Below are 13537 nucleotides of genomic sequence, written 5' to 3' on the forward strand. Positions count from 1 at the left end.
ATATACATAGAAAGGAAGTGAAATTAAAGTACACTTTTATTAAGTGTGCTAACAGTGTATTACAAAAGACTTGAAAATTAACTTTTTTTATAAGTACTTTGAAATTCCACTTCCAGAATTAGATCATTCATTTTTTTTGTACGTGCTAGCACAACTTAATCTGTATAATTTACCTATTTAGAAGTACACTTTTTAAAAGTGTATGTCAAACATACTTTAAGCACAAAAAGTAAAAGTGTACTTGGATATATTAACTGTTATTTGCTATGATAATATTTCTAATGCACTGAAGTATACTACTTTTTGACCTGGAATACTTAGAAGATCCATTGAATACATGATGTACATGAAAACAGATGTATAAACATTAAGTATTATAACAACGTTCGAAATCACAGACACTTTACTGAATTTTTAGACTGTTCATTTCTCTTGAATGTTAACCCAAATTAAACATAAAGCCTAATACCCAAAAGTGTTTTTTTTTACCAGTGTACACTGGTAAAAAAAAAAGTAAGTACATTTGCTCAAGTGTTGTATTTAAGTACAACTTTGAATACAGTTATAGTAAAGTATATGCATTCTCTATTTATATGACCACTATAGTCGCTAGTTGCTAAGATGTGATTTGAAATCTACCTGCAGAACAGGTATCATAGCTGCTGCTGAGAGAAACTGTTTTACTTCATCCACATGATGAATAGATTCTTGATATGCAGCCACGCTGCAGTTTGTCAGTTTCCTGACATCCAAACACTCAGAGCACCTTTCTTGAGAAATAAGCAAGACTTGCAACTGTCCCTGTCTCTCTTTTCTCTGTGTGTTCGCGCACGTGGTGTGGTGAAGGGACCTCAGTTCATTCACACAATCGCAATCTAGGAGTTATCAGCTCCAAGGACAAGCAAATAAAAGCCACACTGCCAGTCCGGGGACATTTTATCAAGCCCCGCTACCCTCGATCTGGTCACAAACAAACTGAGAGCCAACTCTTCCCCAGATCCACCTTGTAAAACGTTCCACCTTCTTGGGGGAAAAAAGTGCAAACGAGAATAAATCTTAACATAACTGTTTAAGAATAAATCATAAGAAAGCAGAAAAAATCCCATTGCTTTGGTTTTTTGTTTTTTAGTTTTACAGTCTGTTGGTCTCTCACAGGCCTCTATTCCTCTGTTACGTCACAGCACTGACCTTAACGAAACCCTGACGGGAAGTTGAAGCAATACCCTGAACCAAGAGTGGCTGATTTTGGCTCCTGTGCTGAGCGGACAAACCTGTAAACTATTTGATTCTGAAGGCTTTTCGCTCATATAGTCCATATATTCAATAAAAAAAGAAACTCTTAATTTCTTTGGCTCAGTTTTCATTAAGTTCAACGAGCAAACAGCTGAATAAAGAGAACCAAAGTTACTTTTAAAACACAAAATGCACCTAACTTACAAATTGCACACTCGATCACATTTCAACTATTTTAACTTTTTACTAACTGTTCAGCTGTTTATCCATTACTGTCACTAGGTCATACTGTTTTTTACTTTTTGTCAACTGTCCTATGATTACTTGCTACAGAAGTAGTCTGGAGTGAAGGGGCCTGTTAGTCTGTTACACTCAGCTTGGTGACTTTCAGTGAAACCTTGGTATTGAGGCCCTGTTGCTTCACCAGGGAGGTTTTTTGGTCTCCCGCTCCTCCACCCCTCACCCTCTACCTCCGGTCAGGGTCGATCAATACTTCCCCCGTAGCTTATCACTAATGTGGAACTGGCTGTTTGTCCAAACCCTGCTCGGTCTACATAAAGACTTGGACGGGTCATCATCAAACCCAAACGCACCACGTATCACCTCCTGAACATGCGGCTCCGGATCCGCCACTGGACTTTTAACTGTTTGGAAAGACAAAGATCGCTGGTGCGAGAGGGAAGGAGCAGAGAGGAGAGAGTAGCCGGGGGAGTCCGGAGCTGGAGAGTGACCCCTGGATGAATGAATGAATCTGGACTGAGGATCCACATTAGAAACTTGAGGTGAGTTATCTGTTCTGCAATAGGTTCAACTCCTTTAATAATGTTTTTATCACACTTTTTTTTCTAAAGTTGCGAACTTTGATAAATTTAACTGTTGGAAATGCCATTTTCAGTTCATTAATGTTATATAATATAGTTGAAAGCAGAAACAATAATATAATATACAGTCTGGATCAACCACATTTGAGAAACCTTTATGCAAAAATGCTTGTTATATAAAAAAGTGCCCTCACACATGTGTTCTTCTACTTAGTTGCTCTCTAACTCACTTACACACACACACACACACACACACACACACACACACATTGCACACAGCTGCAGTCATCCCCACCATCAGTACAAAGAGACATGGCCGGACTTTGGACACTCTGGATAAGCCTTCTGTATTTACTCACCATTATTTTCCCTACTTTCTGTGGTTTTCTGTGTTTTTTCACGTGTGTTTAAATCCAGAAAACTGACGGGTACAAGATTTAGAGCGCCACATGGATAATCATAAATCAAAACTGAAGTGTGATTTCAGATGAGAAAACACACTCACCATGTGTGCTTCAACGTTTGTTCCTCTCCAATTAGGTCTCTCCTCTCACTTTCCCTCTCTTCGTTGCTCTTTATTGATTCCACACGTCACCTAACTACTTTTTTTTCCTTATTCCACCAGGACGTCCACCCTGCAGTTTGTATTGACAACCTCTCCGTCTGCAGTGTCTACAGTAAATGCTGTCCTCCAGAGCTGTGGAGTGTGACAATGGTGTTTGTGTCCTCTGTTTCAAACGCCATTATCACACTAAATAGCTACAGTGTGAAAAGGACCTCAATACATTCCTCGGTTTCCTGGTTTGCCTTTTTTTTTTTTTTTTTTTTGCATATTTGTAATAGTTTCCTCATTCATACAGTAAAGTGTAAGATGTGTCCCCATCTGTTGCTGGTGCCTGCTGCTTGAGACACATTGCACCACGCAGGAGGGGCACCGTGTTCATACCTCGTTCATGATCTCGAGCCTCTGAGTCTGACCCACTTACTTTTGCATCAGAGGCGCTAATTTGCTGCTGGAGACCTTCCTCCATAAGTTTCGATAAGAATAGACATGCCAGTTGTTGACATGCTGCTGCCAGTTTTTCCAACATGTAAACAGGTCATCTACTTCAAAACACTTGTAATGTTAGATATATGTCAGATTTTATGACTTGCAAATAACGTGAATAAACAGTGTTTGTTTGTTTTTTTTGAACATGAATCATTCCTAAGAATTAAATAAGCCGTAAAGTGTTTAAACAGATATTTGCGTGTTCATATTGACACAGTGCTCCCTCCCTCCAACTTGTATAGGTCAGAGGTCCCATTACTGGAAATGTAAGATGATTCACCGTCATGAAAAACAATATCAGCAAGCATATTCAACCAGCAACATCTCTTTAATAACAAAGATCTACACACTGGCCAGAGCCGCACCCTCGTAGCCATGTCAGGAATTTGTGTCAAGGATTTAAAAGGCATCAGTGAGAGTAGACAGAGAGGCTTATTATACAGAGCGTGTTATTGAGGTCATACAGACTCTGCATGCAAGTACATTTGACTCTTATTGTGGTGTGATTACTGGGTTTAGTTAGACCAGTTCAGTATAGATCCTTGAAATGATGCCAGATGATCTAACAAGCAGATCTGCCCCAGATAATAAAACGACAAATAAATAAATCTTCACATTCTCCAGTGAATACATTCAGAGGCAAACTTAACGTGAGCTTTGTATGTACAAAATGTTTGTGTTGTTATGAGCACATCCTGAATCAGTAGCTTTACCAAATGAGCAAACGTTGTAATATGGTGGCATTAAACTGAATGAACGTCCTCTGTCGCCTTTCAAAGCAAACACACAAAAATGACCCACTCATCCTGCATAACTGAACCCAAAACATCATCTACTGGATGTATTCTATCATACAACCTACTTGAAATACATTTCTTCTAATCAATTAATAAACAAGTTCATTAATTTAATGAACTTACAGTTTGAAAATGTCACAGACGTAGAAAAACAAGAAAAACTCTGCATTGATCTGCAAAGGAAAATCATTGCACCTCGTCAAAAAAAGCGATCTCTAAGACATCACAGTTCAACACTGCAGACAAACATCATTTTCAAGTGTTCGATTTGTCACAGTTTTCCCAAAACACAATAAAGTTTCCTCACCTAGATTTAAATACTCTCTAATACAGAAATCTTCCATCAAAATAAAATGCGTTTCTCAAATGTTCAACATGAGATGAAGCAAAAACTCTTGGGAACGACGGTCGCTGGTTAAGTAGCAATCGCTCGCTTCAGGGTCAAGTATGTCTGTCTCCTCCATGATCTGGCCCGGCTCATGAGTCCTCTCAGACAGGCCAAACTCTGCACGGCAAGGTCCAACGTGAGTAAAGAAAATCACCAAAAATCTCACCATTTCAACAGCGATGAACCCAGTAGTGCGAGTGTCTCCTCCCTTTATGACTTGCCCTTCACCGTTGGCCCAAATGTTTTCTTCTTGGGTGCAGCAGACGGTTGGGGTTTCGGCTTGGGAGCAGATGCAGGCTTTTTAGCTTTGGGCTGCAGGGATTTGAGGCCCAGGATCTCACAGTACGTGTTGCACTGGTGCAAAGCTTTGAACTGGTCAATGAAGGAGGTGGCACAGTTTCCTTTGAAGCCTTTATATCTAAAAAATAAATGATTTAAGAACACATCAAATTGCATGTATCAACAATTTGGATCTATTATCGATCTCATAAAAATACTCACCCTTTCTTACATGTGGCTATTCCCACATCAGTGAGCCTCATTCCCACTCCTGAAAAGCACAAAAATCTGATTTAGTGCTCTAAATGATGATGCAGATAAAAAACATTTTGTGCACATTTCAAGAGCTGCAGTTTTTTAAATGTTTTTCCAACCTTGCATGTCAGTAACCAGCAGGTTGCCCTCAGTCTTGTGGTAGACCCAGTGCTGGAAAGCACAACATTTCTGCCCTGCCTCCGAGTCGCGTCTCATCAGGTTGAGCTCTTTGCCGTCCTTCACTGAATACTTGACAAAGTCACCGATCAGCTCCTCCTCCAGCGTGGCGTACGGTATGTCATTAGACGGACGGTGAACCAGGTAGATGGGAATGATCCTAGTGAAAGCATGAAACGACATGGCTTGAGCTATGACCATTTTACGTCATTCTTAAATAACATGAAGGCAAATGTGCTGCAGAGAGTTAAAATTATAGCTTGTCTGATGGGCCACTCACTCTGGGATCTCTCCAAAGGATTCAACAGACTGGGCTGCAGTGGTGTACCTCCTGATGTACTCTCTTGCAGTGTTCTGGACCTGGCACTCCTACAGAGCAAAGTCAGTTGCACTACAATTACTTTCTGTATTAGATCTCTGCACAGGATGATAATTAATCTATCATAATGGCCTTTTGTAAAAGATATTTTTAACTCTGAGACACTGAGTGATTGTCATATTTAAGCATAAAGTGTAGCATTTTGCGGCATTTTGAGGCACAAATGCTTGTAGTGTGTATGCAAATAGACAGAAGGCACTGTAGTGGTACTTTGTGGGCATTTTCCCCTACAAAGTGCGTTTTTGGCCATAAGTGCAGTTTGACATATACAGTATCAAATTGAGTTTTTTAATCAAAATTTAATGATGTTGCGTGAAAACGTTTGAGCCAAAATGTCTTTACACAAATGTCTTTGTGCACAAAATACTTAATAGTGTTACACTGTGCATAAAGTTTAATTTTGTGACACTTTCTGAGCATTTTCTGAGTATTTCTTGACAAAAAATAACAAATAAACAATATTGCTACTGTTACCTTCATATGTGAAGTGTTTATAGTTTTGTGCCAGAAAAATTATGCTGTGGCTTGTAATGTGGCTCCCAGTGAGGACTGTCATTCACATAATAAAACAATATTTTGACAGATGAAGGACTGTTGGGTCTAACATGCGACGGTCTCACCTCTACGGCCAAGGTAAAGTTCTTCTGAATGAGCTCGTCGTTGTTTTTGGTCCCGTAGCTGATAGCATTGTGTACTTTGAGCACGCAGGAGTGGCCGGGTACCAAAAGGTTCGTCTGACTCGCATGCAGCTTGGTCCGGAAAGCCCGCCGGTGCATCCCCTCCCCAAAGTGGGCCTTTTCAGTGATGATGCTGACAGGTTGGTTCTCTCCAAAGCATTGGTCAGACAGGAAATCCTCTTTGAATATCAGCCTGGAGCACTGGACATCCTCTTCTTCACTCCCCACCTCAACAGGGGCAGCTAGAAAAAAGAAAGATTATCTGTCAGGATCCAAAACAAAACAAAAACTGGGACCTAAAGTGATTAACCTTGTTCTAAGATCACAACTCACATGCGGTGGTCTTTGGAGATGGAGGGATGACAATCTCACTGAGCACTGTAACATATTCAGAGATTAAAATTTTTTGTAAATTGTGACGGTAACTGTACATTTTTCATGCCCACATTCCAGATAGTTGTTGTGATTAAGTCATGCTTTATACCTTCATATGTGAGCAGGTAGTCCAGGGTGACTGATCCATGTACACTGGTGAGCTGACACTGGTACTTGCCCAAGTCTTTGTGAGAAGCGTTGGAAATTGTCAGCGACACTCTGCTCTCGTCCCCTGCACTTCAGGGAAAGGTACAATGTTACTAGATGCACCACACAAAGCCACTCACCTGTACACAACAACCCCCCCGACACTGAACCTGAACATAATCTGTGACGTTTAATTATACACATTCTGGTAATGCAGGATCCTTTCCATACCAAAAATATGAATTGTGTATGCGGATATTTAACTGCTTTGGCTGCTGCTCTTCTTGAAGTCTGTTCACATCAGCTAGAGTGTTATGCAATTGAAGGCATCTATAGATAGATATAGGTACAGGCTACACAAAAGCATCTGTGACTGTTGAGCAAAAAATGGAAGTAAAAGGTAAAAAGATCCGTGCAGCCAAAGTATTGCATAACAGATTTTGCAGACTTTCCACCCACTTTTTTCTGATGTCCAGTGCTAAATCTTACTGCCTAACATGTACATGACAGATCCCATTCCTGGTGTACTTTTCTTGTTCCCCAGCAAGTGCTTCCAGAGTTCAAAAGCAATGGGCTGACAGTTGAAATACATTGTACAAATGGTTGAAATAGCTAAAAGTAATGCTTACTGTTTGAAACAGTTCACTAAAAGTAACATTAATGGATAAATTACTATCCGGCTTGTGCCACTCTGTGTGGCACAAATGCAAACTTGATCATAGCATCACTCAGGCTAAAGGAGCATACTACATGCCAAAGATAAACCACTTATGGGACTTGACGGTGAGTTTAGGATACTGGTTGGTGCATTGGGGCGTAAAGCTAAGTTATGTGAAAGTATTGTGTAAAGATAAAGGTGAAATATATGGAAATGTGTTGTAAAAATCATGTCAAATGAAGCTATATACCTTCTCTTGATCTCAGTCAGGACGGTGCCGTCTCTGCTCCAGGTGACAGTGTGGTGGGAGAAGACGGCTGTGAACTGACACCAGAGGCACAAACTCTGGGGGTCTCCACTCACTGCCACTGCCTGGATGGGCTTCACTACCTTGGGCTCTGCAGACATTAGCATATTATGAGGTGAAGAAAGGAGAAATACTGGAAAACTGCTCTTTGTCACAGAAAAGTGCTGAACAGAAAAACGATTTAATGTTTAATCCTTACCTTCCTTAGGGGGGATTTTCTGTTTGACCACTTCACTGTACGCCTTCTTACGAGTTGCATCTACCTTGGGCTCCTCTCCCTTTGCCTGGACAGAAACACCTGGCTTCGGTAGCTTGGACTCCAAAACGCTGACAATCTTCCCAAACTTATCTTCTGACAGGCGTCGTCTCTTAATGACATCATCGTTCAAAGGACTGGTAAAGTTTTTTGGCTGGCGGTCTTTATGATCCACATACAGAGGTCGGTCTTCCTGGGAAGCTTTCGCCTCTGGCTGCTGGGACTTTTTCTCGGCGCCATGTGAGTGATCGCTGTCTTTCTGACTTTTTCCAGCTTTAGCGCACAGCTTGGCCTCGAACATGTCGATCCTTCCCTTTGCAGCCTTTGGTTTTGCTCCATTCTCCACGTCAACCGGTGGCTCCCCTGTGCTCTTCGCTCCTGTCGTATTCTGAGCATGTTTCTTCTTCTTCTTGCCATGCGGTTTGCTTGGAGCCTTCTCAGCTGCCACATCGGTTGCAATCACCAGTTTAGCCTCCTTGTCCTCAAGCCCGGCTGGAGCGCTCTCACCGCTATGATTCTCTCCGGTAAGTGGATGTGGTTCTTGCTGTTTGCAGACCTGCTGGGCTGAAACATGGTGAGCTAAACTCTCCTGCTTCTTGGACGCTTGGGCACCGTAATGATGACCTGCTGACTTGTCCTTTTTGGAGCGTGTTTTGCTCTCTGTGGTGGACTTATGGGTTTTGTGAGGCATCTTTACAGCCGGTCTCTGGTTCAACTCAGCCTGCTCAGATTTTACGATGGGTTTTGCAGCCCTGCTGACAAATGGGTCGTGTATATCTAAAGTGATGCATGCGGTGCGTTTCTCCTCTGAGATGATGAAATGATCTGCCGGGACAACAGCCAATTTTGATAGTTCTCTACTGAGGTCATTAATCTCTTCAATTATTGTTTTTCTTGGAGTGAAGAAACACTCCACAGTGTCCAAGTCCAGCTGTCCCTCTGTTGAAGATGTGCCAGAAGACTCTATTGTATTTTCCGTTTTATGAATCAACTCCTCTTCACCTTCCAAAGATGGTTCGTCAGTATTTCCACATGAGGTTGGCCAGCGAGTGCAAGGTTGTACGTGATCAAAACCGAGGTCACTGCTGACATGACTTTTGACACAAGTTTGATCTCCTTTCACACTGCTGCTTGTCCGACAGACGAGGGAGGAGCCGATACCGAGGGGAGCTAAGGGCATAATAAACTTGGGACTTCCCCACTGTGGCTCCAACTGACATGATCTGTCAAAGTCTGGTGAAGTGTCAGGCGCCACGTGTGTGCTAGCATTTAAATGCAGGCCAGGTTGTGTGTCCACACCTGGCACGTGCGAGTCTCTCACAGCATGTGTGGTGAGGAAATCTGCTGACGATTCTGTTCCTTTATGATCAACCTCAGCGGGTTCAGACCTCCTTTTAGCTTCCTGCTCGGCCACCAAGCCTGGCTGGGAGATCCTGTGTTCATCTGTCACTTCACGCAGTCCATCTGCAACGGACTGGTGATGAAAATGCACAAATGTTAATAAGAATGTGAGGTAATTTTAAGCAGTTGTATATTTCCAAAGCTGAAATATTATTTAACAAGAAGTTCGATCCTCTTATAGTAGTCCTATAGATCCTCCTAGAGTATAAGGCTCTCAGACTCCACTGTAACAGGATAGTACTGTGCAGTGTGTGTGTGTATATATACATATATACTTTAAACTTTACAGTTAAAGGCAGATTGTGCAGATAGTAGGTACAAAAACATGCCTTTTCAGATATTTCTTATCAACACATACCTTTCTATAGAGCCACAGTGCAGAGGTTTATGAAACACCATGCTCCTATATCCAGTCCCACAGTCCATATGCCCTGTATGCAACTGAAACCTGCACTGTCGCTGTTATAAACAGGAGCTCCAGCTATGCCGTGCTCACCTAAGCCAATCAGAAGCAGTCCCCCGGCCCAAGGACCTGCTTGCGTCCTGATCCTGGGGTTTTAAAGGAGATGCAGTGGGAATGGGTGTATTAAAGGGTGTGTACAAAAAGAGAGAGAGAGCAAGAGAGGGTCATGTTTCAGTCCTCAGCTGTGCTCTCCTCTCACCCCTCCGCCCTGACACGCCGTGGATGCATGCTATTATCATTGAACTTTCAGCTATTATTAGATGCCATTTCTGTCCATCAGAAGTTTTCCTCTCTGGCACTCCTGTTTCCTTCAGCGCACACACAGCTGTCAGTCTTTGAGATGGGAGCCAAAGGACTTATCCAATAATACAGAATCACGCCTGGGTGAGAGACCTTGGGTGCAAAAATGAATGGCTCCAATCCAAAGCAAGGCGACAATACTTGTGGGTCCGATGTCTGGTGACACACATGGATGTCACTCTCAGGACTACTCTATGTGCCTCCTGACACGCTATCAATAATATAGGTATGACAACACTGACAAGGGCAGGAGTGGGAATGTCTCTTAACGTTCTGGCCATGTTTCCAAAGCGCATGACTGATCTCTTGGCCAGGCCGACTGATGTGAAGGTGATCGCTGTTATTCTCTGTATTGTGAAGGGTGAATCTTTCCACTGCTCTCTCTCTCTCTCTCTCTCTCTCTCTCTCTCTGCCGCACACACCAGAAAAAGTGGAGTGTGCTTTGGAGTGTGTGGGCAGGCATGCTGTATGTGTGTGTATCTTATGTATGGGACCAACACACAGCAAAAACATACACATAAAGCAGAGCACATACTTTCCAACCGTCACACGTTTTCCTAAATTGTGCAAGATGATAAGTCTAAATTTTACAATAATGATTAGAAATCCATGTCATAGGCCATCTTACCTCCTCAAATATTAGCCCTGCATCCAAATCTGTATCCTCGACTATACTCAGTACGATTGGATCTTCTTCATTTCTGATGAAAAGGTCAGTCTCGAAGGACTCGACATATCCACCAAAGTGAGAAAGGTCCAGAGCTGCAGAGGAGGTAGATCCGGGTATCACATCTGCACAGTATCCTCCAGGAGAGGCCGCCATAGCACCGGACGATCCTATGGATGAGTGCTGGTGTGTGGGGCACAGAGATAGCTCAGCCTGGCTGCTCTGGATGTCCTCTGTTTGCTGTTCTTCCAGTGTGGTCAGGGTTGTCTCAAACAGGGATTCGACGCTCTGGGAGCCCTCTCTGTCTCGGAGCTCGGGTCCTGCAGCTTTGAGGCACAAAGAGAGGCAGCTCTGCCCAGAGAGGACGGAGCTCTCAGGGATGTTTTGTGCCTTCAGTGGCTGATCCTGGACTCCCATGGCTGGCTGCGATAGTGACTGCACCGCTGGCTCTTGACCCTCACCTTCTTTAAACGTCTCTGTATTGATATGAGTGTTTACCTCTGCTAGTGCCTGTGTCAAAGCATCTATCTCAGCCCCTGTCGCTGCGAAGGCAGCTGTGAGGTCCTCTGGTGGAGCTGTGATGATCCCAGTCCAGTCTGAGAGTGCGCTTGCCCAGCTGTCCACTGACGTCCACCTCTTAACTGGTGGCCCCCAATCTCTGGTGTCATTGCCAGACCAGCCAATCCCTTCACTACCATCAGGGTTGTAACCTGACACTTGTGTCTCTCTTGCGGGAAAAGACAAGTCACTGGTTCCTGTGAGCCCTCCTTGCGTCAGAGAATGACCTGTCTTGTCCAAAGCACCCCTGTCTTCCGTATCCTCAACTGCGAGATACTGGCATGCGTCCAGCCACAGTTCGATGGGGCTGTCGCTGAGCTGTGGTCTGGTGGTTAATTCAGTGGCCTCTGCTTTCCCTCGTCTCACATCATCTACTGACATCAAACCTGCCTCACAGGCATCCGCAGCAGGTGGTCGTAGACTCATGTGTTGGCTCACATCTGACTCACAGTCCACCATGGCTTGACATTGGGTCACCACATTTTCTGAATCACACATCAGGACATGTGCATCACAGTCCTTTTTCCCCCCTGTTTGTGATAATGGCCGGTATTCAGGACATTTAATCTCCTCCGGATCAACATAAGGGCTTATGATGAAGTCCTGTGTCTCACTTTCAAAGATGTAAAGGTCTGACACGGGTGCTATAGCTGTATCACTCTCTAAACTATCCGACTGATGTGATAACGACCTGGATAGATACGTGGCTCGACTGTGGTCAGAGCTGAAGCTGTGGTTAGAGAGAGGCTCAGTGACAGATGGCTCCATCAAAACTTCAGAAGTACATGGAATGGCCCTGAAAGGTTGAGATGTACTATCTTCTTGTATGAGAGAAAATGAGACTGCCTGTTCTTTAACAGAAAACTCTGAAAAGGAGTCAGATAGGGGGGAAATAAGGTCATGAGAGAGGTGAGATACAAGAGGTGAGATCGGTTCTGATGAGCCAAAATAGCTACAAACCCTAAATTCATCGTCCTGTGGTGCAGACTCTGAGCAAAGTGAGAAACACTCTGACATCTTATAGCTGGATGAGAAAGGCTTCAGACAGCGTGAGCCAGTGTTTTTCTCCTGAGACGAGCATTTGGAAACGTCTGATAAAGTCTCAGTTGGTTTGTCAGCCGGACCTGAGAGATCTGACATCGTCTCGGCCACTGCCTCGCACGCCGACAGCGTGTTTTCTGTGGGACCGTGCAGAAGAGAAAGAGAGTCTAAATCCTCAGTTTGACTGTCTGGTAGAGCTGGGGTTGACCGTGTTTGGTCATAAGTGCGAGGAAGTGACGGATCCATCTGGGCTTCTGGTCGTGCTGCTCGAGGAGGTTGTCAGCAGCGAGACTCCTGCTGTCAAACAGCAAGTTCGGGCCAAGTCTCGGAAAGGATGGCATTAAGTTCTGTACACACATTGTTTGGGCTTGCCATCTTTGGTGTCATTTCCTCCTCTGGGTCCAAGTGTGTCCTGGTGTTTTAAAAGTCAGTATCTGCAAAATGAAGCATGACATTGACAGAAAAGTTAAATATTTTACATTTGAATTGCAAATGTAGAGTCAAATAATCTCTGATCTGAGACTCATGTGTGTATGGGAAGTATTAAATAAGGCCCAGTATCTCCCTCTAGCTGCGTATCTTGGTTGCTGGAGACACCCCTTTAAACAGCATGTTGCATCTATTTTAGAAGCTTTTAAAGGGCACTTGACATACCTTATCAACAGGAAACCTTCCTGTTTTTGTTTCTCTGCAGCTGATAAAAATGTTATTTCCAGCTGCAGACAACAATCTCCAATTCCTATTGTCTTGTGCAACTGAGGGGTAGTAAAATACGTATTGCTGAAACATTTTTTTATACACTAGTATGAGGGGTCATTCATTAGACAGTGTTTGGTTCATTGAAAGTGATCTTTTACACAAACTTGTCTAGTCACTATCTACCAGATTAAACAACACAAGAATATTGAGTTCACAAACCTTAGAGCTCCAAGTTGTTACATATTGAGAGAATTGTTGTGAATATCTGATGTACACTGCCTACGTTGCAGTACATGATATGATGTTTTCTTGAGCTCAAGTTTCAGCAAAAATTATGTTTCTGCTTGTCTTCGATTGGCCTTATAAAGAAAATACTGTGAAATATAAAGATTATGTAAAGAAAAGAAAACTATTAATGTAAGTGGAACAAGTAAGACTTTCTTTTGCATTTGAAGTTTTTCTAAACCAAACATTACACCCTTGAAAACCATTCAGCAAAAAGTCTGCAGCTCTAAATGAAAGCCATGCTGAAACCTGATATTTATGCAACTGCCGTCTGTGGAGGTTCATTTGATATCATTGTTGCTAATCTGGTCCACATTCAAGAT

The 13537-nt window shown here is 43.1% G+C and overlaps 1 protein-coding gene across 1 annotated transcript; it reads right to left on the reverse strand.

Annotated features, from left to right (window-relative positions):
• Window positions 1–3453: 3453 nt before the first annotated feature.
• Window positions 3454–11095, reverse strand: alpk2 (alpha-kinase 2). The gene is made up of 10 exons (XM_041960443.1): window positions 10593–11095; window positions 7744–9274; window positions 7488–7635; window positions 6542–6669; window positions 6391–6435; window positions 6001–6299; window positions 5282–5370; window positions 4944–5161; window positions 4792–4840; window positions 3454–4708 (listed from the first exon to the last, which is right to left on the reverse strand). Exons 1-10 carry the CDS (start codon window positions 11046–11048, stop codon window positions 4501–4503), a joined length of 3171 nt encoding a protein of 1056 aa, XP_041816377.1. The 5' UTR covers window positions 11049–11095; the 3' UTR covers window positions 3454–4500.
• Window positions 11096–13537: the final 2442 nt, after the last annotated feature.

This window comes from Chelmon rostratus, chromosome 19, assembly GCF_017976325.1.
Source record: "Chelmon rostratus isolate fCheRos1 chromosome 19, fCheRos1.pri, whole genome shotgun sequence".
NCBI lineage: Eukaryota > Metazoa > Chordata > Actinopteri > Chaetodontiformes > Chaetodontidae > Chelmon > Chelmon rostratus.

Coding starts and splice junctions, on each gene's coding strand:
- alpk2 (XM_041960443.1), bottom strand. CDS start 11,048: ATGGGAGTCCAGGATCAGCCACTGAAGGCACAAAACATCCCTGAGAGC. Junction 7,636..7,743: donor GAAAATCCCCCCTAAGGAAG/GTAAGGATTAAA, acceptor TAATGTCTGCAG/AGCCCAAGGTAGTGAAGCCC. Junction 6,436..6,541: donor CTACCTGCTCACATATGAAG/GTATAAAGCATG, acceptor AATATGTTACAG/TGCTCAGTGAGATTGTCATC.